General features: G+C 38.8%; 1 protein-coding gene across 2 annotated transcripts in view; it reads left to right on the plus strand.

Annotated features, from left to right (window-relative positions):
• The first annotated feature begins 29 nt into the window (after positions 1–29).
• Positions 30–21,991, plus strand: part of LOC130907412 (cAMP-specific 3',5'-cyclic phosphodiesterase 7B-like) — a 33,685-nt gene continuing 11,723 nt past the window's right edge. Inside the window, exons 1-7 of one of the 2 annotated variants that reach the window (XM_057822453.1) lie at positions 30–149; positions 4,567–4,787; positions 17,681–17,767; positions 21,312–21,475; positions 21,549–21,612; positions 21,688–21,783; positions 21,861–21,961. In XM_057822453.1, coding sequence (XP_057678436.1) covers positions 4,589–4,787; positions 17,681–17,767; positions 21,312–21,475; positions 21,549–21,612; positions 21,688–21,783; positions 21,861–21,961 — 711 coding nt within the window. In that variant the 5' untranslated portion in view covers positions 30–149; positions 4,567–4,588. Of the gene's footprint in view, positions 150–4,566; positions 4,788–14,737; positions 14,857–17,680; positions 17,768–21,311; positions 21,476–21,548; positions 21,613–21,687; positions 21,784–21,860; positions 21,962–21,991 lie in introns of those variants that run through there. The other variant, XM_057822454.1, reaches the window with a different exon arrangement.

Genomic DNA, 21,991 nt, shown 5'->3' on the forward strand with positions numbered 1-21,991 from the left:
GACGCCCGTTGCCGTGACAACTGCGTGACGTCACATACTCTGCGACAGAGGCCGGTCAAATCGTGATTTGCTTTCAAACAAACTTTTAACTCGAAATGCTGTTATTAAAATGAGTTCAGACGTCATTACAGAGCTCGAGGACAGTTAAGGTAATTTTTAAGAGGTTAATGTATTATTTTTATTTTTATTTTAATAGCAATACATGAATACTTGTTGAATTTTAACCTTTTCAGGGACAGTGATTACTACAGTGGACAAATGTTATCATTAGATCGTTTCCAGGTCCCTAGTCAAAATGGACGTCTGCCATTGGACTTCTTTTGCAGCCGAAGAGTTAGGCTATGTGAGGTTACAACATTAAGAAAAAAAAATGAAGGAATAAAATTCTCAGAACAAAATACACACGCGCCACACTTATTTGAATTCATTTTTAAAGGTTTTATTTTTTCAGTTTAATACAATTTTTTAAATGTATTTACTTTTATTTTTTATTTAGAATTATTTTTTTTTATAACGCATGGCTTTTTTAATTTGACTTTATTTTTAAATGACTTTTTAAAAAAATAGTATTTAAAGCAACACTAGGTAACTTTTCAGTTTTAGTCGATTTTAGCGACGCCAGTGGACAAAAGCGACAGTGTTTTGCCTTAAGGAACACTGTGTTTCCCATCAGGACCAGCGCACAGTGTTGTAAAATCCTGATCTTCCGGTCGCCTGCAGATGGATTGAAGTTTTTTAAACAATATTTCTGTTTCTATCGGTTCTGTTAAGAATGAATAGTAATAAGGTAATAAATCCAGTTGTGGCTAAACAAAAGCATATGACGGTTAGCAACAATTTGGCGTAGGGTAGCTAAACCACCCACCCCACCCAACTCATCAGTGCTGATGAGTTCGGTTTGGTTGCGGGTCAAGCCAGCGAGTGAAAACCAGGCCAATGTTTATTCTTGAGTATCCTTTTATCCTGTTTGCCTTTTTTTCCTCCTTGGACAAAACTTTTTGTCTCATTTGTTGCTCTGCCATCTTTGCAGAAGTCGTGGTTCCTACCACCCTCCTCAAAGTCACTTAGTTCCGGTGAAAGCGGTACAGACCCCGTCAAAATGTAAAAGACGTATCATCACAAATGTTATGAAAATACTTTAGAACGAAGGTACCTAGTGTTGCTTTAAATAATTGGGTTTCCCCCCGTAAATGACCCTTCAATTAAATTCATTTATTGTATTAAAACGTATTTATTTTTTATTGCCCATCCCAAAATACGTGTGTGAAACACCAATGCAACAATAAAAATATTCCGCAAAGTAATCAGAACATTGAAGAAAAGAAAATATCGTAGTATGGTCATGAAAGTGATAAAAAAAAAAATTATTTTTTTTCAGTCACTTAATTCTAGCGCGTGTAAACGCACTGGCCTTGATTCACATGCTGCGTTATCTCCCGAACATTGAGTACATTTCCAATTTTTTGAATCATCATTGGATCTTTGTTGTTTGCCTGCATGTGACCTTCCCTTCTGAGAGGAGCGTTTGATTGTAAAAAATGGAATGGTTACACTCATGTTTCCGCTTCGATCATATTATTGTAGACAGGAACATTGGGTTCTCAACATGTACATTGGGTCAAACAGTATAAATGTCCTTTTTGTAACTATCACACCACATACTCTTTGAATATTATACTGTGCATGTACACGTCTGGCAGTGATTCCAATTCCGATATTTGGCATTGTAGAATTTTGTTAGCCGAGCAATTAGGCATTTTCTAGAGGATATATAGGACACCAGGTAACTTATTTTTCCGTCCCTTGACAGATACAAAGGTAAAGATGGGAACATTTGAGAAAGTTTCAGAACACATTTACAGGTTTAAGAAATACAAGTTAAAACTGCAATTCATTTTACTGTGGAGGTCCAGGAGTGCCAAAATTATTAAAATAGAATTGTCCCAATGAAAACCTATGTATATGTATAAATGCATAGTTCAGTACAAAATTAAAAGTGCCATTAAATAATGTATTTTAATGTTATTTTTTATATTGATGTTAATATTTGCTTATTTTATTTACTTGTTTTAATTTGTATTCATTCCAGTTGTAATTTGTTCATTTATCTTTATCAGGGCTGTCAAAATAATCGCGTTAACGGGCGGTAATTAATTTTTTAAATTAATCACGTTAAAATATTTGACGCAATTAACGCACATGCCCCGCTCAAACAGATTAAAATGACAGCAGTGTAATGTCCGCTTGTGACTTGTTCTTTTTGTGTTTGGCGCCCTCTGCTGGTGCTTGGTTCCAAATGATTTTATGGGTTTGAGCACAATGAGTGAGCATGGTGTAATTATTGACATCAACAATGGCGAGCTACTAGTTTATTTTTTGACTGAAAATTTTACAAATTTTAACAAAACGAAAACATTAAGAGGGGTTTTAATATAAAATTTCTATAACTTGTACTAACATTTATCTTTTAAGAACTACAAGTCTTTCTATCCATGGATCGCCTTAAGAGAATGTTAATAATGTTAATGCCATCTTGTTGATTTATTGTTATAAAAAACAAATACAGTACCTATGTACCGTATGTTAAATGTATATATCCATTTTGTGTCTTATCTTTCCATTCCAACAATAATTTACAGAAAAATATGGAATATTTTATACATGGTTTGAATTGCGATTAATTACGATTAATTAATTTTTAAGCTGTAATTAGCTCGATTAAAAATTTTAATCGTTTGACATCCCTAATCTTTACATTTTTCAGTTTTAATTAATTTCTTATGTATTTAAACATTATTTTTCCCCCTAAATATATTCAAAAGACATTTCTATTTTTAAAAATGTATGTATTGTAGTCCTGAAACGATTATTCCATTAACTCGAGTATTCAATTAGAAAAAAATATATTCGAATTGAATTTTGCTGCTTCGAGTATTTGTTTAATTAAAGTGGTGTTGTAATGGTTTGTTTTGAAAGTGTTTGCATTTAGTTTTATTGTTTTTGGTGGATACACTGCCCTCTGCCTCATTTTACATGGCTGAATCCAGCTGCTCCCTGTTAAGACCAACTTAAGTTTTTGTTTGAGCTGATGTTTTTTTAATGCATTTGTAATTTTGTTTAAAGGTAAATCTAGCCGTTTTTGTGGGAATATGTGTTACAACTATTTGTTAAGAGCACTGTAAAAAAAAAATGTTGGAATTTTATAGCATTTAAGCTAGCGGACTTTTGCTATGTAAGTTAGCCAATTGTTTTTTTGTTGTACATATATCGTCATTTATTAATTTTTTTATACCGTTTGAGGCTCAGGTCAGGTATTTTTATTTAGTCACAATATACAAAGTCACATTTATCCTTTAAGAATTACAAGTCTTTCTATCCGTGGATCCCTCTCACAGAAAGAATGTTAATAATGTAAATGCCATCTTGGGGATTTATTGTCATAATAAACGAATACAGTACTTATGTACTGTATGTTGAATGTATATATTCGTCCGAGTTTTATTCATTTTTTTCTTGATGCATTGGCAAAATCTATATGATCGGGTAAAATTATCGGGAATGATTGGAATTGAATCGGGAGCAAAAAAAAAAAAAAAAAAAGCAATCGGATCTGGAAATATCGGGATCGGCAGATACTCAAACTAAAACGATCGGGATCGGATCGGTAGCAAAAAAACATGATCCGAACAACCCTAGTTGTAATGGTTTGTTTTGAAAGTGTTTGCATTTAGTTGTATTGTTTTTGGTGGATACACTGCCCTCTGCCTCATTTTACATGGCTGAATCCAGCTGCTCCCTCTTAAGACAAACTTAAGCTAAGTTTTTGTTTGAGCTGATGTTTTTTTAATGCATTTGCAATTTTGTTTAAAGGTAAATTTAGCCGTTTTTGTGGAAATATGTGTTAGAACTATTTGTTAAGACCATTGTAAAAAAATTAATAAAAAAAAAAAAAAAACGTTGGAATTTTATAGCATTTAAGCTTTTGCTTTTGCTATGTGAGTTAGCCAATTGTTCTTTTGTTGTACATATATCGTCTTTTTTTTTTTTTTTTTAATACCATTTGAGGCTCAGGTCAGGTATTTCTTATGTTCCTTATCCGATTACTCGATTATTCGAATTAACTAGTTCATCGATTAATCGACTACTACAATGTATTGTATTAAAAATGTATTTCAACATCTTTAATTTCCCTTTTTATTTATTTTTTTATTGGCATACCTGGTACCCTTTACAACTGAACAAAAAATTGGTCCATAAAACCTGATTTTTTTTTTCATTTCTACAATTTTTTATTCATTTATTTATTGATGAAAAAAAATTTAAAATTATAAGCATTTGACATAGTCACTACTGCAGGAAGGAAGCGGTGGCGGACGAGTCTTATAGACTCGCTGACAGCACTGAGGGGGCGGAGCTTGCCCACTACCCCCGTAAGCCAGGAGAGAAAACGCAGAAGGAGGCTGGAGCAGATGTTCATTTCCATCCTCATCACCTACTGAAGAGCATCTCCACTTCCATCTCACCTTTTTGACCTTATGCTTTTTCTCCTCTCGTACTGACTTTTAGTCAACCCTTCTGCCCTCTCAGCATGCCCGTGCCGAAGGACCCGTGGAGTCCCAAGCTCGGCCAGAAGGACGGCTGGGGGCGCCTGAAGACCCCGCTGCTCACCTGTGGCGGCTTGGCGCTGGCGTTGGAGCTCCAAGCTGTGGTGCGGCAGCTGAGGGCCAACTGGCGATTGCGCAGGAGGGGAGAAGAAGTGAAGCATGGAGATGATACACATCTTAAAGGTAAATAAATGAGTTTTGCTGCAAGTTCTAGTGATTTGTGAAATCCAGATGAGACAAACTAAATGTTCTATTGGTCCCAGTGACTTCTAAAATGACAATTTCAAGCCAAAATGCTCAGTTTTATTTGACCAATTTAGATTTTTCTTAACATTTTGCTGTTCTACTCATGATAGACATGCCTACTAAAATTTGTCTTTCTTGAAAAAAAAAACTTGAGGACAAAAATTCGGTTTGAAACACTTCTGAAAAGGTTTGGATTTGCCCGAAAATGTCTACTCTAGACCAGAAAAGTAGTATCTTTTCAAGCATGGTTCCGTGAGACCTTTTTGGTGGGTCTACTCATGAAAGACTTACCAAATTTTAATACTACAAAGCAAACAGATTTCTCAGGCCACCTGGAAATGTGACCCATTAATGGCAGATTCAAACCAAAATGCATGACTTCCTCTGTGTTTTTGGGCATGGCTCCTTGAGACTTTTTTGTGGTTCTACTCATAATAGACATGTCTGTCAACATTCAAGTCGCTTCTTTAAACCAGCTCCACGGGCTGAATTTTCTTTAAAGCACTATTGCAGAATACCAAAATGACCTTAACATGGTGCCTTCAAATCTAAATGGCTGACCTCCTGTGTCTTTTTGGTGACATGTTCTTGAGACTTTTTTGTGGGTCTACTCATAATCGACATGTCTGGTAAATTTCATGTTGGTAAGTACAACCACTTTTGGGGGCTGAATTTTCTCAGAATCACAACTGGAAATGTTCAAAATGACCATAAACTGATAGCTTAAAACCAAAATGGCTGGCATCTTGTGTGTTTTTGGAGATAATTTCTTAGTCTTTTTTGTGGGTCTACTCATAATGGACGTGTCCGCCAACATTCAAATCACTACTTTAAACTAGCCCCAGGGGCTGAATTTTCTTTAAAGGACAATTGCAAAATACCAAAATGACCTTAATATGGCGGCTTCAAATCAAAATGGCCGATTTCCTGTGTCTTTTTGGTGACACATGCTAGAGGCTTTTTTGTAGGTCTGATTATAGTCGACATGTCTGCTAAATTTCATGTTGGTAAGTAGAACCATTTTTGGGGGCTGAATTTTCTTAGAATCACAACTGGAAATGTCCAAAGTGACCTTAAACTCTTAAACTGGTAGCTTCAAACCAAAATGGCTGGCATCTTGTGTGTTTTGGGGTATGGTTTCTTAGACCTTTTTTGTCGGTCTACTCGTAATAGACATCTCCGCCAACATTCAAGTTGCTACGTAAAACTGGCTTCAGGGGCTGAATTTTCTTTCAAGGTCTATTGCAAAATACCAAAATGACCTTGACATGGCCCCTTTAAATCAAATTGACCGGCTTCCTGTGTCTTTTTGGTGACATGTTCTTGAGACTTTTTTGTCCATCTACCCATTATCGACATGTCTGGTAAATTTCTCGCTGGTAAGTAGAACCATTTTTGGTGGCTGAATTTTCTTTGACTCACTAAAGGAAATGTTCAAAATGACCATCTAACGGCAGCTTCAATGCAAAATGGCTGACTTCCTGGGTGGTTTTGAGCATGGCTTCTTCAGACTTTTTTGTTGGTCTACTCATAATAGAGATGTCTACAGACATTCAAGTCGCTAGGTAAAACTGGCTCCAGGGGCTGAATTTCTTTAAAGGACGATTGCAAAATACCACATTGACCTTAACGTAGCTCCTTCAAATCAAAATGGCCGGCTTGCTGTGTCTTTTTGGTGACGTGTTCTTGAGAGTTTTTTGTGCATCTACCCATAATCGTCATGTCTAGTTAATTTCATGACCGTATATGGAACCATTTTTGGGGGCTGAATTTTCTGACTCATTAAAGGAAATATTCAAAAGCACCATAAAATGGCAGCTTCAATGCAAAATGGCTGACTTCCTGAGTGTTTTTGAGCTTGGCTTCATGAGACTTTTTGTGGGTCTACTCATAATAGACAAGTCTACCAACATTCAAGTCGCTACATAAAACTGGCTCCAGGGGCTGGATTGCAAAACACCAAAATGACCTTAACCTGGCCCTTTCAAATCAAAATTGCCGACTTCCTATGTCTTTTTGGTGACATGTTCTTGAGACTTTTTTGTCCATCTACCCATTATCGACATGTCAGGTAAATTTCTCGCTGGTAAGTAGAAGCATTTTTGGTGGCTGAATTTTCTTTGACTCACTAAAGGAAATGTTCAAAATGACCATCAAACGGCAGCTTCAATGCAAAACTTCCTGAGTGGTTTTGAGCATGGCTTCTTGAGACTTTTTTGTGGATCTACTCATAATCAACATGTCTACCAACATTTAAGTCACTATGTAAAACTGGCTCCAGGGGCTGAATTTTTTTTAAAGGACTATTGCAAAATACCAAAATGACCTTAAAATGTCCCCTTCAAATCAAAAAGCTGACTTCCTGTGTCTTTTTTTTTGGTGATTTGTTACTGAGACTTTTTTGTGCATCTACCCATACATAATTGACATGTCTGGTAAATTTCATGTCGGTAAGTGGAACCATTTTGGGGGGCTGAATTTTCTTCGACTTACTCAAGGAAATATTCAAAATAGCCCTAAAACAACTGCTTCAATGCAAAATGGCTGACTTCTTGAGTGGTTTTGAGCATGGCTTCTTGAGACTTTTTTGTGGATCTACTCATAATCAACATGTCTACCAACATTTAAGTCGCTATGTAAAACTGGCTCCAGGGGCAGAATTTTTTTTAAAGGACTATTGCAAAATACCAAAATGACCTTAAAATGGCCCCTTCAAATCAAAAAGCTGACTTCCTGTGTCTTATTTTTTTGGTGACTTGTTATTGAGACTTTTTTGTGCATCTACCCATAATTGACATGTCTGGTAAATTGCATGTCGGTAAGTGGAACCATTTTGGGGGGCTGAATTTTCTTCGACTTACTCAAGGAAATATTCAAAATAGCCCTAAAACAACTGCTTCAATGCAAAATGGCTGACTTCCTGAGTGGTTTTGAGCATGGCTTCTTGAGACTTTTTTGTGGATCTTCTCATAATCAACATGTCTACCAACATTTAAGTCGCTATGTAAAACTGGCTCCAGGTGTTGAATTTTCTTTAAAGGACTATTGTAAAAAACGATATTGACCTTAACATGGCCCCTTAAAATCAAAATGGCCGACTTCCTATGTTTTTTTTGGTGACGTATTCTTAAGACTTTTTTGTGTGTCTACCCATAATCAACATGTCTGATACATTTCATATTAGTAAGTGGAACCATTTTGGTGGTGGGAATGAATTTTCTTGGAACCACAACTGGACATGTACAAAATGACCATAAAACGTTAGCTTCAAACCAAAATGGCTGACATCTTGTATATTTTTGGGCATGGCTCCTTGAGACTTTTTTGTGGGTCTACTCATAATAGGCATTTCTATCTAATTTCATGTTGCTAAGTGTAACGATTTCCGGGGGCTGAATTTTTTTCTAAACTAGACCAGGCTAGGAATGGCGAAAATGACCACTTGAAATCAAAATGTGTCTTTTGGGTAATTGGTTCTTAAGGCTTTTTCGTGGTTCTAGTCATGATGCACACGGCTACTTAATTTCATGTTGAAAGTACGCAAAAGGGGCTGAGTTTTCCCACCGTTCATTTTGGACGAGCGGCTTGCGATCGTGGCAACTGGGCTTTCCGTGACCCAACCGCGCTTTGGTTAGCCGTGATGTATTTGCTCTGCAGGTTGTTGTTACTTAAGCAGTCCTTCGGTCCAATACCGGCAGGAAGTTCGACCCCTGCAGTTTGCGTTCGTTTTTCCACCACTTAGGCAGAAATGAGTCAGTGTGAGTGCACAGGTAATTCCCCCAAAAGTCACTTGTGTAACTGTGATACTGTCAACTCTTTTCAAGCATTTGAAATGATGTCTTAAATTTCACCAATAGGCCTTTACTTCAAGGGCGTAGGTTTGGTTTCAACATTGGTAGGGACAACATAGCAACATAAACTGCATGTAAACTTTTTGCTGGGGACAGGACATTATTAAGACCAAACAGATTATTGGACAGGCGTCAGGGCTACATTTCTCACGAATATGAGATAAGAGATCATGATCAATGCAAAATAAATCTATATTGATTTATAGTAACTTTCATGCGTATTGGTTCAGGTGAAACAACGTTCAATTCAATCATTTGTTATCAAAAACTACTAAAGGACCATTTGAAGTGCAAGTCCATTTATTGAAAAAACGGGGAACTATCAAAGAATGGGTCCACTTTTGGGGGACACTGGAGCACTCCAAGACTCAAACTAAAGTATTGTAACATAAAAGTGATTTGGGAAAAAAATCGATGAAAAAAAAAGAAAGATGTCCAAGGACCGATCTACATCTGAGCCATACTAGACTACCCCAAGACTTTAAGGGGACTTGCAATCTGAAGCCACCGTGTTGCATTACCGTAATGCAGATAATGCAAATAATGATCCAAATGAGGGATGGCTAGCTGGACTTCATTGTTCCTTGTGGAAGCTGTCTTGACGGCAGTCGTATTGCAGGTTAGCAAGTTCGCACAGTTTAATCTTATGCCAACTCTGATGCTGGTCCGACATTCAGTAGCAAAATTAGTGGTGTGCTCCCCACTTCCACAACATTGACGTATTTTTATATCACTTACAGTGGCTGCTGCTGGCTGAAAAAATTTCTAATATCCGTCCTCTTTTAGGGGGCGGAGGAGGCGGCATGTTGTCAACGAGAATCTATCGGGGTTGTGTGAGTGTGCGTGTGTGTTTGTGTTGTGGGAGGGTGTGTGTGTGTGTGTGCGTGTGGGAGTCATCAACCAATCAAAAGTGCATTTGAGTGGGGAAAAATGAACCGCACATTCAGCAAGTGAAAATAAAAGTAAAGTAAAAAAATCTAAGTTTGAACATAATGAAAATAATTCACTTAATAAGAGGGGTGAAAGTGGGCCAGAACGGTCAGGAACGCAGTTGCAATATAAGATTCAGGGCCGGAATGCTGCTCCGGTACACGGTGCTTTGATTCCGAAAATATGATGGCAACTGTCAAAACACATTGTAAAAAAAATTTTTTTTAAATGCTAAGCTGCCACACATGCATTTCTTCTCCAAAAATGAAACAATCTACCAACATCAGATTTACATACACAAGTGTTAACAACAAGCATAATTAAGTGCTTGTGTAGCGTAATCCGTTTCCACCAATATATTCCACGGAGGTTTCCCCAGCTGCTGCAGTTATTCGAGTCTGACGATGATGAGTCATGTCAATGTGCGAATACACAAAGCAAAGCAAAACGCCTGAACTCATTTATCTCTTCAATTGGCTGACATGTGATCAGCAGTGATAGTTAGCTCTGATTGGTTCAGATGTGCATAATTTCTGGAACAGGTTTAAAAAAAAAAAAAGTTGTTAAATTGATGCGACAAAAAAAGGGCAATGCAACATAATATAGATCAAATCTTTAAGAGCAACGAAAGAGTTGAGGAGGCTCATTCATCATATTTAGTTTTATTTTCTTCTGATGGGGAGGTTCAGAACATCTTAGCTGTCAGTGTGCACTTTGGACTTAAATTTGTTCATTTATGTTAGGCTACTTATTTATTTCCTTTGTTCATTTATGTTAGACTACTTATTCATTTCCTTATGATTTAAAAAAGTCAATGTTTGCATTGTATTCATTTAATTTGGTTAATATTTCCATTCTTATGAATTTATTTTATGATTTTATGTTTATTTCAGCATTTACTTATTCAACTTTTTAATGTATTCATTTCAATTTCTGTTGATTTATTCCAATTTCTGTGCATTTATTTCAACATTTATTCATTTCAAAATCTGTCCGTTTTTGTTTTGTATTCATTTCAACATGTATTGACTTGACTTTCATATTGGTCTAATCCCATCTGGCTTGCCCAAAGAAATCCCATCACAGCCCGAGTGGCATCTGCGCGCATGTTTATCTTGTTGGCGGCAGGCAGGAAAACATCAGCTGCTTTGGCGTTTACGTGTACGACAGTTATCCGGGTGCCCCTCGGCTGAATTTGTACCACTTCCATGCAAGTCAGTGCGCGTGGGTGACGTGTGCCAAACATGCCTCACTTGTCAGCGAGCGGGGGAGGCCGCATCAAGTGTCTTTCATCCTCTTGTCTTTCCCAAATGACCCAGTTCTGCACTGGTGTGGAGACAATGACCTATTTACTAGAGCGAGAGGTAATCGAGGATGAGTGGTTGAGTTTTCGACAGGTTGAACAAAAATTTCATTGCTAAACTACTAAAAAAAAAGAAAATTATTAGTAGGGCTGTCAAAAGATTAAAATTTTTAATCGAGTTAATTATTGCAGCTTAAAAATTAATTAATCGTAATTAATTGGAATTCAAACCATCAATAAAATATGCCATATTTTTTTGTAAATTGTTGTTGGAAAGGAAAGATAAGACACAAGACAGATATATACATTCAACATACGGTATATAAGTACTGTATTTGTTTACTATAACAATAAATCAACAAGATGGCATTAACATTATTAACATTCTCTTAAAGCAATCCATGGATAGAAAGACTTGTAGTTCTTACAAGATAAATGTTAGTACAAGTTATAGAAATTTTATATTAAAACCCCTCTTGATGTTTTTTTTATTAAAATTTTAAAATTCGGGTTTAGGCTGCACAATTTGTAAGGCCAGAGAAGACAAGGGGGGATGAAACTCGCAAAAGAATGGGTTTGTGTTATTTATTGTAATCTTAGTTTTTTTTTTTTTTTTTTATGTTTTACAAGTTAGACTGTACGTTACTGTAAGTCCCACCTGTTGTTATGTGGGCAATTGCCCGTGCTGTGTAGAGTATGGCCTAAATCAGGGGTGGGCAATTAATTCCACAAAGGGCCGCAGTGGGTGCGGGTTTTTGTTCATACCCATCATGAGGACCGCCTTTCACCAATCTGGTTTCTTACAAGTGCAATCAGTTGATTGCAGTCAGGTGCTCCTTGTTTCCACTGAAACCTCACAGGTTATACTGTGTGTGCTGAATCAGTTGGAACAAAGGCCAGGATCCACTGCGGCCCTCGAGGACCGGTTTGCCCACCCCTGGCCTAAATAATTGTAAATTGTTGTCATTACATATATACCATGGATATTATCTGAAATTGAGGTTTGTAAGTCCCACAGCATGGCAAGTGGGCGTTTGCGTGTTGTTTTCAGCACCATTTTCTGTGAATGTTCCGGGACCTGTGCCCGTCTTGTCATCCCTGCGCTGTCATATGTACTTTGCACATTATGATTACAAATTAAGCACTGCAGATGTAATGGAGTGTCATCCGGCCAATTATGTCACAAACTACTTTTATATCCAGTCCGCATCTTTTACATCCATTCAAAATTGACATTTGCCGGATGGCACTTAATGACATCTTTCATAAGCATTCCTTAATGCTCATGACAGTGTCTTGTAGTTATTATGACAGTCTTATGATAGTCTTGTGACACGGCTGTCAAATAAAGTGTTAGCAAAGTTTGTTTCTGCATCAGAAACAACATTGTTGATATGTTTTTGGGAGTGAATGTGTTAAAAAGATTTACAGTTAATTCATAAAATTTTCAGATTTATCACATTAAAATCACACTTATCATGTCAAAATGCAAAATTTACAGTGGGGCAAATAAGTATTTAGCCAAGCACTAATTGTGCAAGTTCTCCCACTTGAAAATATTAGAGAGGCCTGTAATTGTCAACATGGGTAAACCTCAACCACGAGAGACAGAATGTGGAAAAAAAAAAAACAGAAAATCACATTGTTTGATTTTTAAAGAATTTATTTGCAAATCATGGTGGAAAATAAGTATTTCGTCAATACCAAAAGTTCCTCTTAATGCTTTGTTATGTACCCTTTGTTGGCAATAACGGGGGCCAAACGTTTTCTGTGACTTGGCCCATTCCTCCATGAAGATCTCCTCTAGAGCAGTGATGCTTTGGGGCTGTCGTTGGGCAACACGGACTTTCAACTCCCTCCTCACCCTGTGGCGTCAAAATGATAACAAGAACGGTGAGCAAAAATCCCAGAACCACACGGGGGGACCTAGTGAATGACCTACAGAGAGCTGGGACCACAGTAACAAAGGCTACTATCAGTAACACAATGGGCCGCCAGGGACTCAAACCCTGCATTGCCAGACGTGTCCCCCTGCTGAAGAAAGAACACATCCAGACCCGTCTGCAGTTCACTAGAGCGCATTTGGATGATCCAGAAGAGGACTGGGAGAATGTGTTATGGTCAGATGAAACCAAAATAGAACTTTTTGGTAGAAACCCAGGTTCTCGTGTTTGGAAGAGAAATACCGTATTTTCCGGACTATAAGTCGCAGCTTTTTTCAAAGTTTGGCTGGGGGTGCGACTTATACTCAGGAGCGACTTATGTGTGAAATTATTCACACATTATTATTATATCAGTTCACATGTTATTTTGGTATTTTGGAGTGCCACTGATGGTTTGGTAAACTTGTTAGCATGTTCTTTATGATATTGTTATCTGAATAAATCTTAATAGCTATGTTACGTTACATACCGGCCACGTTCGCATTTGGTTGTTCATGCATCATGTAGCATTATCATACTGTACACTTATCAACATGTTGTTCTCTATTGTATTTTTATTTTAAATTGCCTTTCAATCTGACATATCTGTTCTATGTGTTGGATTTGATCAAGTAAATTTCCCCCCAAAATGCGACTTATACTCCAGTGCGACTTATATGTTTTTTATTTTATGGCTGGTGCGACTTATACTCAGGTGCGACTTATAGTCCGAAAAATACGGTAATACTAAATTGCATCCGAAGAACACCATACCCACTGTGAAGCATGGAATCATCATGCTTTGGGGCTGTTTTTCTGCTAAAGGACCAGGACAACTGTTCTGTGTAAAGGAAAGAATGAATGGGGCCATGTATCGAGAGATTTTGAGTGAAGATCTCCTTCCATCAGCAAGGGCATTGAAGATGAGACGTGGCTGGGTCTTTCAGCATGACAATAATCCCAAACACACAGCCAGGGCAAGAAAGGAGTGGCTTTGTAAGAAGCATTTTAAGGTTCTGGAGTGGCATAGCCAGTCTCAACCCCATAGAAAATCTGTGGAGGGAGTTGAAGGCCATGTTGCCCAACGACAGCCCCAAAACATCACTGCTCTAGAAGAGATCTGCATGGAGGAATGGGCCAAAATACCAGCAACAGTGTGTGAAAAGCTTGTGAATAGTTACAGAAAATGTTTGGCCTCCGTTATTGCCAAGAAAGGGTACATAACAAAGTATTAAGATGAACTTTTGGTATTGACCAAATACTTATTTTCCACCATGATTTGCAAATAAATTCTTTAAAAATCAAACAATGTGATTTTCTGGTGTTTTTTTTCCACATTCTGTCTCTCATGGTTGAGGTTTACCCATGTTGACAATTACAGGCCTCTCTAATATTTTCAAGTGGGAGAACTTGCACAATTAGTGGTTGACTTAATACTTATTTGCCCCACTGTATATGGTTGTTTTTAAATGTATCATCATTTCTAGTTAAAAGCTGAAAGGTATTTTAAGACTTGAAATGCATCATGTTACATAAAATTCACGTTATTTTTTTTTTTTTAGGTTAAAATGTGAAAGTTGTATTCAAAAAGTGAATGTTATCACTTTGAAGTGGAAAAACATCACATTGTGATGTCATATTTACACATATATTGATTAATACTTGTCATTTCAAAGTAAAAATGTTAAATCGGAAATGTGATTACATAAAAAACTTGAAAATGTAATATATTATTTTGGAATAAAACATGAACATTATCGTTAAAATGTTAAAACAACCAAACAGCTTCGCAAGTGACAGGTGTTACATTTGAGAAAGAAAAAAAACCCTCGTCTTGTATAATTGACCGCTGATGTCACAAAGCTTTGTTGTCTATGATGAAATGGGAACAAACAGTTGAAAGAGCGAAAGTGAGTTTTTGTTTTGAGTGTTGATTTCTAAAGAGTTTGGGACACTTAACATGAACACAACTCAAGTTAAGCCACACTACGGTGCTCACGGTAAGTCAAATTTGGATTAAATTCCGATAAATTTTACTTATGCTCAGCAGTAGATGTACTACTTAAAGTTTTCATTTGGCTTAATGTAAATCTTTTGTAAATAGTGAACTCATTCATCACTGCCATTAATGGTGATAGACAATATAGGCAATCAAATTTTACTGGGTTTGCTGGCATATTGAACTTCTATCAGCATCAATGGCAGCCATAGAGTTAAAAAAAAAAAGAGTGATGGTTGTGCATTTCAAATCAATGTGCTGAATACTACATTTGAATTTTTTGACTATACAGAACGCGATTAATCGCAATTCATCTGACAGTTGTTTATTTTAACTGCTCATGAACTCATTGTCTCTCATTGACAGGGATAGGTGTCCAATGTAATTTGACGGGGAGGGTTGACAGGTTGGGCGCAAAAGAAAGGACCGTCTTTAAGCTGCTAGTTACATGATCTGTTTGAAAAATAATTTTGGCCCATCATGAAATGTTTTGTAGGTTTATTGTTCATTTCATTCATTTTTATTAAGGGTGTAACGGTACATGTACAGTGCCCTCCATAATTATTGGATTTATAATAAGTATGTGATTTTTAGCTTCTAATAATTTTTTTTTCTAAATAATATGGGACCTTAAAGGAAAAAAAGAGAAAAATCCAACCTTCAATACAAGCGCAAAAATCCCACATAAAGAAATAATTATTTGACATCAAATAACGTGTGTCACAATTATTAGCACCCCTGGTGTTAATACTTTGTACAACCCCCTTTTGCCAACAAAACAGCACCTAATCTTCTATAATGTTTAACAAGATGGGAAAAGACAGAAAGAGGGATCTTCAGCCATTCCTCTTTGCAGAATCTCTCTAAATCATCCAGAGACCTGGGTCCTCTCCTCTCCTCCTCCCTGCTGTCTACACACCAACAAGCTGTTTGGGAGGCATGCACGGAGAAAACCTTTCCTCACTCACAATCATAAACGCAAACGTCTGGAGTTCGCCAAGCGGTATTGGGGCTTCAACTGGGACCGTGTGCTTTGGTCCGATGAGACCAAGATTGAGCTTTTTGGCAACAAACACTCTAAGTGGGTCTGGCGTGCCACGAAAGATGCGCATGCTGTAAAGCACCTCATACCCACTGTGAAGTATGGGGGTGGGTCAGTGATGCTGTGGGGCTGTTTCGCTTCCCATGGCCCTGGGAACTTTGTTAGGGTGCATGGCATCATGAATGCTTTGAAATACCAGGACATTTTAAATCAAAATCTGTTGCCCTCTGCCCGAAAGCTGAAGATGGTTCATCACTGGGTCTTTCAGCAAGACAATGACCCTAAACATATGGCCAAATCTACACAGAAATGGTTCACCAGACACAAAATCAAGCTCCTCCCATGGCCATTCAGTCCCCAGACCTCAACCCCATTGAAAACCTGTGGGGTGAGCTGAAGAGGAGAGCTTTTTTCTTCTTTCTTTCAGAAAGAAAGCTGACCAATACGCGGGGTCTGAAAGGCAAATTGTTGTTGGATTATCTTTAACTACCTTATCTTTAGCTACTTTTTTAGCAGAATTCTAGCTTTGTATAGGCTAATGTTACTATTGTTGAAAGCACAAAGGTGTGTAATGTTGAAATTCGCCCCCCCCCGGCCCAGACGCACCCGGGGACAGCACCAACCAAAACAAGTGCCGCTCGGCTCACGTTGCCCCGCGTGCGCCCGCCGTCCTCTTATTTTAACCCTTTGTACTGACTCCCATGTTAGGTTGACAATTTATTCGTCGACAATGGTAAAAACAAGGCAAAAACAGACGACGGAGGGACAATTCTGGATCCAAAACAAGGCTACAGGTTTCCGAGCAGAAAAAATCTGTGTTATCTCAGTGTCCAGTCTTTTTAAAGTCTTTGCTGAGGCGGGCCTTGTCGAAGGCGTTTCTGGGCGTTGCTTTTGGGTCATCCCCTCTGTGGCCGGTTTTGGGCGGCTTAGGTTCGTGCGCGGATTGGGACGCCCTCTATCAACTTTGCTGTCCGGGCTGGTTGTACTTGTTTTAGGACAAAGCGCTTTGTCCTTGGAGTTTGCTGGGAGAGCTGATTGCCAGAGTTGGTGCGTCAATCTTGTGATAAGACGGCATTGTGTATCTCTTCTATTTCTTCTCATTAAACTATGGTGTTCTATTTATTTTATATTAGTAGTGTAGTCCTACCGTAAATATGAAAATGATACTATTTCCTGATTAATTATATTACGTGTGTTAGAGTAATGCAAACAGTTAGACGGTGCCAACCTGTACCATACCTGTATGTATGTGTTAGACTATATATATGTTAGACTAATGCAGACAATTATATGGTGTGTGCGATGACGATATCTTTTCCCCTTTAAACAACTAGCACATTTATATTTTGCATTTCGTTTTCTTACTGTACCGAAAATGAACCGAACCTTGACCTCAAAACCGAGGTATGTACCGAACCGAGATTTTTGTGTACCGTTACACCCCTAATTTTTGTTGTTTATTTTATTCCTTTATGGATAACATTTTACCGGCTAAGTCTTTATTTTAAATTGATATACAAGGAAGTCAATTACATGCAGTGACAATTTTTGGGCCATCGGAGGTGGGAGGGGGTATATGTGGGGGGGGGCCGGCCCGCTTTCAATCTCTGTGAATGTTGGACATTTATCATTGTCAATGGCAGCCAATGAGTTAAAAGGGTGAAATACTCAAACAAACGTTGGCGCAAGCTGAAATGTAACTCGTTCACTTCTGACATTGGTACAACGTGGTACCATCATACATGACAAATGAATACTCAGTGGGTACTGTTTGTGTTTTAAGATGGCTCACCGAAATCCTGTCTCAGTGTTCCAGCGCCGACAGAGAGGAGAGGCTCTTACCCTTTGGTTGACAAGCACATCGTTAAAGGTAAGTAACGTCGGAATATGACACGGAAAAATCGGAACTGTTACGCTCGTCGCAAATACTCTCAGAGTCATGTTTTTAATGAGTTGGTGTCGTTTAATAATAATAATAATACATTTTATGCAGCAGAATAGGTGAGGGAGGGGCGGAGGCGGGCTATGTTCTTGAGGTGGAAGAAGGCAGTTCTGGTGATGTGGTTGATGTGCTGGTTGAATCTTAGTTTATTGTCAAAAATGATACCTAGGTTGCGGGAGTGTGTTGAGAGAGGGAGGGTACAGTTGTCGATAGTAAGGGTGAATTGACTGTTATCTGTAGGGTCTATGATGATTATGTCCGATTTGTTGCTGTTGAGTTGAAGATAGTTAAGTTGCATCCAGGATTTAATTTGGCTGAGGCAGTTGTGAAGTGTAGATTTGGTGCTGTGTGAGATGGTTTTTGTGGAGATGTACAGTGCCTTGCATAAGTATTCGGCCCTCTTGAATCTTGCAACCTTTCGCCACATTTCAGGCTTCAAACATAAAGATATGAAATTTAATTTTTTTGTCAAGAGTCAACAACAAGTGGGACACAATCGTGAAGTGGAACAACATTTATTGGATAATTTAAACTTTTTTAACAAATAAAAAACTGAAAAGTGGGGCGTGCAATATTATTCGGCCCCTTTACTTTCAGTGCAGCAAACTCACTCCAGAAGTTCAGTGAGGATCTCTGAATGATCCAATGTTGTCCTAAATGACCGATGATGATAAATAGAATCCACCTGTGTGTAATCAAGTCTCCGTATAAATGCACCTGCTCTGTGATAGTCTCAGGGTTCTGTTTAAAGTGCAGAGAGCATTATGAAAACCAAGGAACACACCAGGCAGGTCCGAGATACTGTTGTGGAGAAGTTTAAAGCCGGATTTGGATACAAAAAGATTTCCCAAGCTTTAAACATCTGAAAGGAGCACTGTGCAAGCCATCATATTGAAATGGAAGGAGGATCAGACCACTGCAAATCTACCAAGACCCGGCCGTCCTTCCAAACTTTCTTCTCAAACAAGGAGAAAACTGATCAGAGATGCAGCCAAGAGGTCCATGATCACTCTGGATGAACTGCAGAGATCTACAGCTGAGGTGGGAGAGTCTGTCCATAGGACAACAATCAGTCGTACACTGCACAAATCTGGCCTTTATGGAAGAGTGGCAAGGAGAAAGCCATTTCTCAAAGATATCCATAAAAAGTCTCGTTTAAAGTTTGCCACAAGCCACCTGGGAGACACACCAAACATTTGGAAAAAGGTGCTCTGGTCAGATGAAACCAAAATTGAACTTTTTGGCCACAATGCAAAACGATATGTTTGGCGTAAAAGCAACACAGCTCATCACCCTGAACACACCATCCCCACTGTCAAACATGGTGGTGGCAGCATCATGGTTTGGGCCTGCTTTTCTTCAGCAGGGACAGGGAAGATGGTTAAAATTGATGGGAAGATGGATGCAGCCAAATACAGGAACATTCTGGAAGAAAACCTGTTGGTATCTGCACAAGACCTGAGACTGGGACGGAGATTTATCTTCCAACAGGACAATGATCCAAAACATAAAGCCAAATCTACAATGGAATGGTTCAAAAATAAACGTATCCAGGTGTTAGAATGGCCAAGTCAAAGTCCAGACCTGAATCCAATGGAGAATCTGTGGAAAGAGCTGAAGACTGCTGTTCACAAACACTCTCCATCCAACCTCACTGAGCTCGAGCTGTTTTGCAAGGAAGAATGGGCAAGAATGTCAGTCTCTCGATGTGCAAAACTGATAGAAACATACCCCAAGCGACTTGCAGCTGTAATTGGAGCAAAAGGTGGCGCTTCAAAGTATTAACGCAAGGGGGCCGAATAATATTGCACGCCCCGCTTTTTAGTTTTTTATTTGTTAAAAAAGTTTAAATTATCCAATAAATTTTGTTCCACTTCACGATTGTGTCCCACTTGTTGTTGATTCTTGACAAAAAATTTAAATTTCATATCTTTATGTTTGAAGCCTGAAATGTGGCGAAAGGTTGCAAGGTTCAAGGGGGCCGAATACTTTTGCAAGGCACTGTAGGTAAGTTGCATCCAGGATTTAATTTTGCTGAGGCAGTTGTGAAGTGTCGATTTGGTGCTGTGTGAGATGGTTTTTGTGGAGATGTATATTTGGATGTCATCGGCGTAGCAGTGAAATTGCAGTCCAAATTTATGGATGATCTGACCAAGGGGGAGGATGTAAAGAATGAAGAGCAGGGGGCCAAGAACTGAACCTTGGGGGACACCTTGTGGTAGGGAAACAGCAGGGGACGTGCAGTTGTTAATGCTGATGAATTGTTGTCGGCCGGTGAGGTAGGAGTGGAACCAGGAAAATGCAGTGCCAGTGATGTGTAGAGACTCTAGTCGGGAGAGCAGGATGGTGTGGTTGATTGTGTCAAAAGCAGCAGTGAGATCCAGGAGGATGAGAATGGTGAGTTGTCCGGAGTCCGAGGGGAGGAGGATGTCGTTGGTTACTTTGAGAAGTGCTGTTTCGGTGCTGTGTTGTGAGCGGAAGCCAGATTGGAAAAGTTCAAATAGCTTATTGTGGGTAAGGTGGGTTCGGAGTTGTGACGCATCTGCCCTTTCCAGAATTTTTGATAGAAAAGGCAGATTTGAAATGGGTCGGTAGTTAGTCGGGATATCGGGTCTACACCAGTTTTCTTTATGATCAGCGTGATGGCAGCCAGTTTGAGAAGTTGGGGGACAGAGCCAGAGCGGAGGGAGGTGTTAATGATATCAGTGATAAGTGAGGAGATGACAGTCTTTTATTAGAACAGAGGGAATGGGATCTAGGGTGCAGGTGGCAGTTTTCATTCCAGACATAATGGTTGCAAGTTGAGTGGATGTTATTGGAGAAAGCTCAGTGAGTTCCTGGATAGTTGTGGGCGTAGAGGCAGATGGTAAAAAAGATGGAGGGCAAGGTGGAGCAGTAGACTGGATCCTGGAGGTGTTTAGGTTACTGTAAATGTTGTCTATTTTTGTTTGGAATGATTTAATTGCACTTGTCATTTTAACGATTGTTTGCAAGATCGGAATTCGGGTTAAGGGATGTCGTGAAACGGTGCAAAAAAAATATTGCAAAGTGTTTTTGATAACATTGTGTCGTATGAAAATGATTGAATTGCAAATTGGATGAGTATGAATCGGAATTTTAACAATTGTTCGTAAGTTGGTGCAATGTCATGGGACAAAACATCGGAATTTGGATGAAGGAATGTCGTAATAGCGCTTAACAAAGTTGTGTTTTTTAACGAGAGGGTGTTGTAATATAACCATTAACATATACATTTGACAAGAATGAATTGTAGTGTTGTTAGATAATCGAAAACGTGTTACAAAATGGAAATTAGTTGAATGACTGAATATAACCGATGGCAAAAAAAATCAGAATTTGGAGTGGCTGTATTAACATGGTAATAATATGGTTATTACAAAATTATTACAACTGTTTAGCGAATGTTTGAATTTCGATGTCATTTTTCCGCATTGGTATGTTGGCGTTTCAGCCAGTGACCAGCAGAGGGAACCTGAGTGGGTCAGGAGGAGGCACATGAAGAATTTGCTGAGCTTCCAGAGGTTCCGCCACGCTTCGCGTCTCCTGAGGGGGTCGCTGCCTCGCACCCCTGAATCTTTACATCTGGTAGACTACGACTACCTGGGCCAGGCTGCGGTAAGAAGATATTTAGTTTTTTTCCCTCTGTTATGAATAAGAAAATTTAAATAACATTCTTTTACTTTGACAGCACATGCTGCCAAAAGTGGGCACCTGGAACTTTGACATTTTCCTCTTTGACCGCCTCACAAACGGTGAGCTGCCTTCTAGTTAATCGACTTTTCGTTCATTATGATTGAACAATCATTTTCTATGTGTTCTAATCATAGGTAACAGCCTAGTGACGCTAATGTGCCACCTCTTCAACCTCTACGGCCTGGTTCAACACTTCCAGCTAGACATGGTCAAACTGCACAGGTTTTTCAGTACGTTGGGCTGGATTGGCGTTTTGGTAGACCGTTAGCGCCATGTTTAGCGACAAAGCATCCATTTGTCCTTACAGGCATGGTGCAAAGTGACTACCATTCACAAAACCCTTACCACAATGCCATGCACGCTGCCGACGTCATCCAGGCCATGTACTGCTTCCTACGGGAGCCCAGAGTAGGTTCCGCGTGGCTTAAATCTTTGTCT

The sequence above is a fragment of the Corythoichthys intestinalis genome, chromosome 19 (assembly GCF_030265065.1).
Source record: "Corythoichthys intestinalis isolate RoL2023-P3 chromosome 19, ASM3026506v1, whole genome shotgun sequence".
NCBI lineage: Eukaryota > Metazoa > Chordata > Actinopteri > Syngnathiformes > Syngnathidae > Corythoichthys > Corythoichthys intestinalis.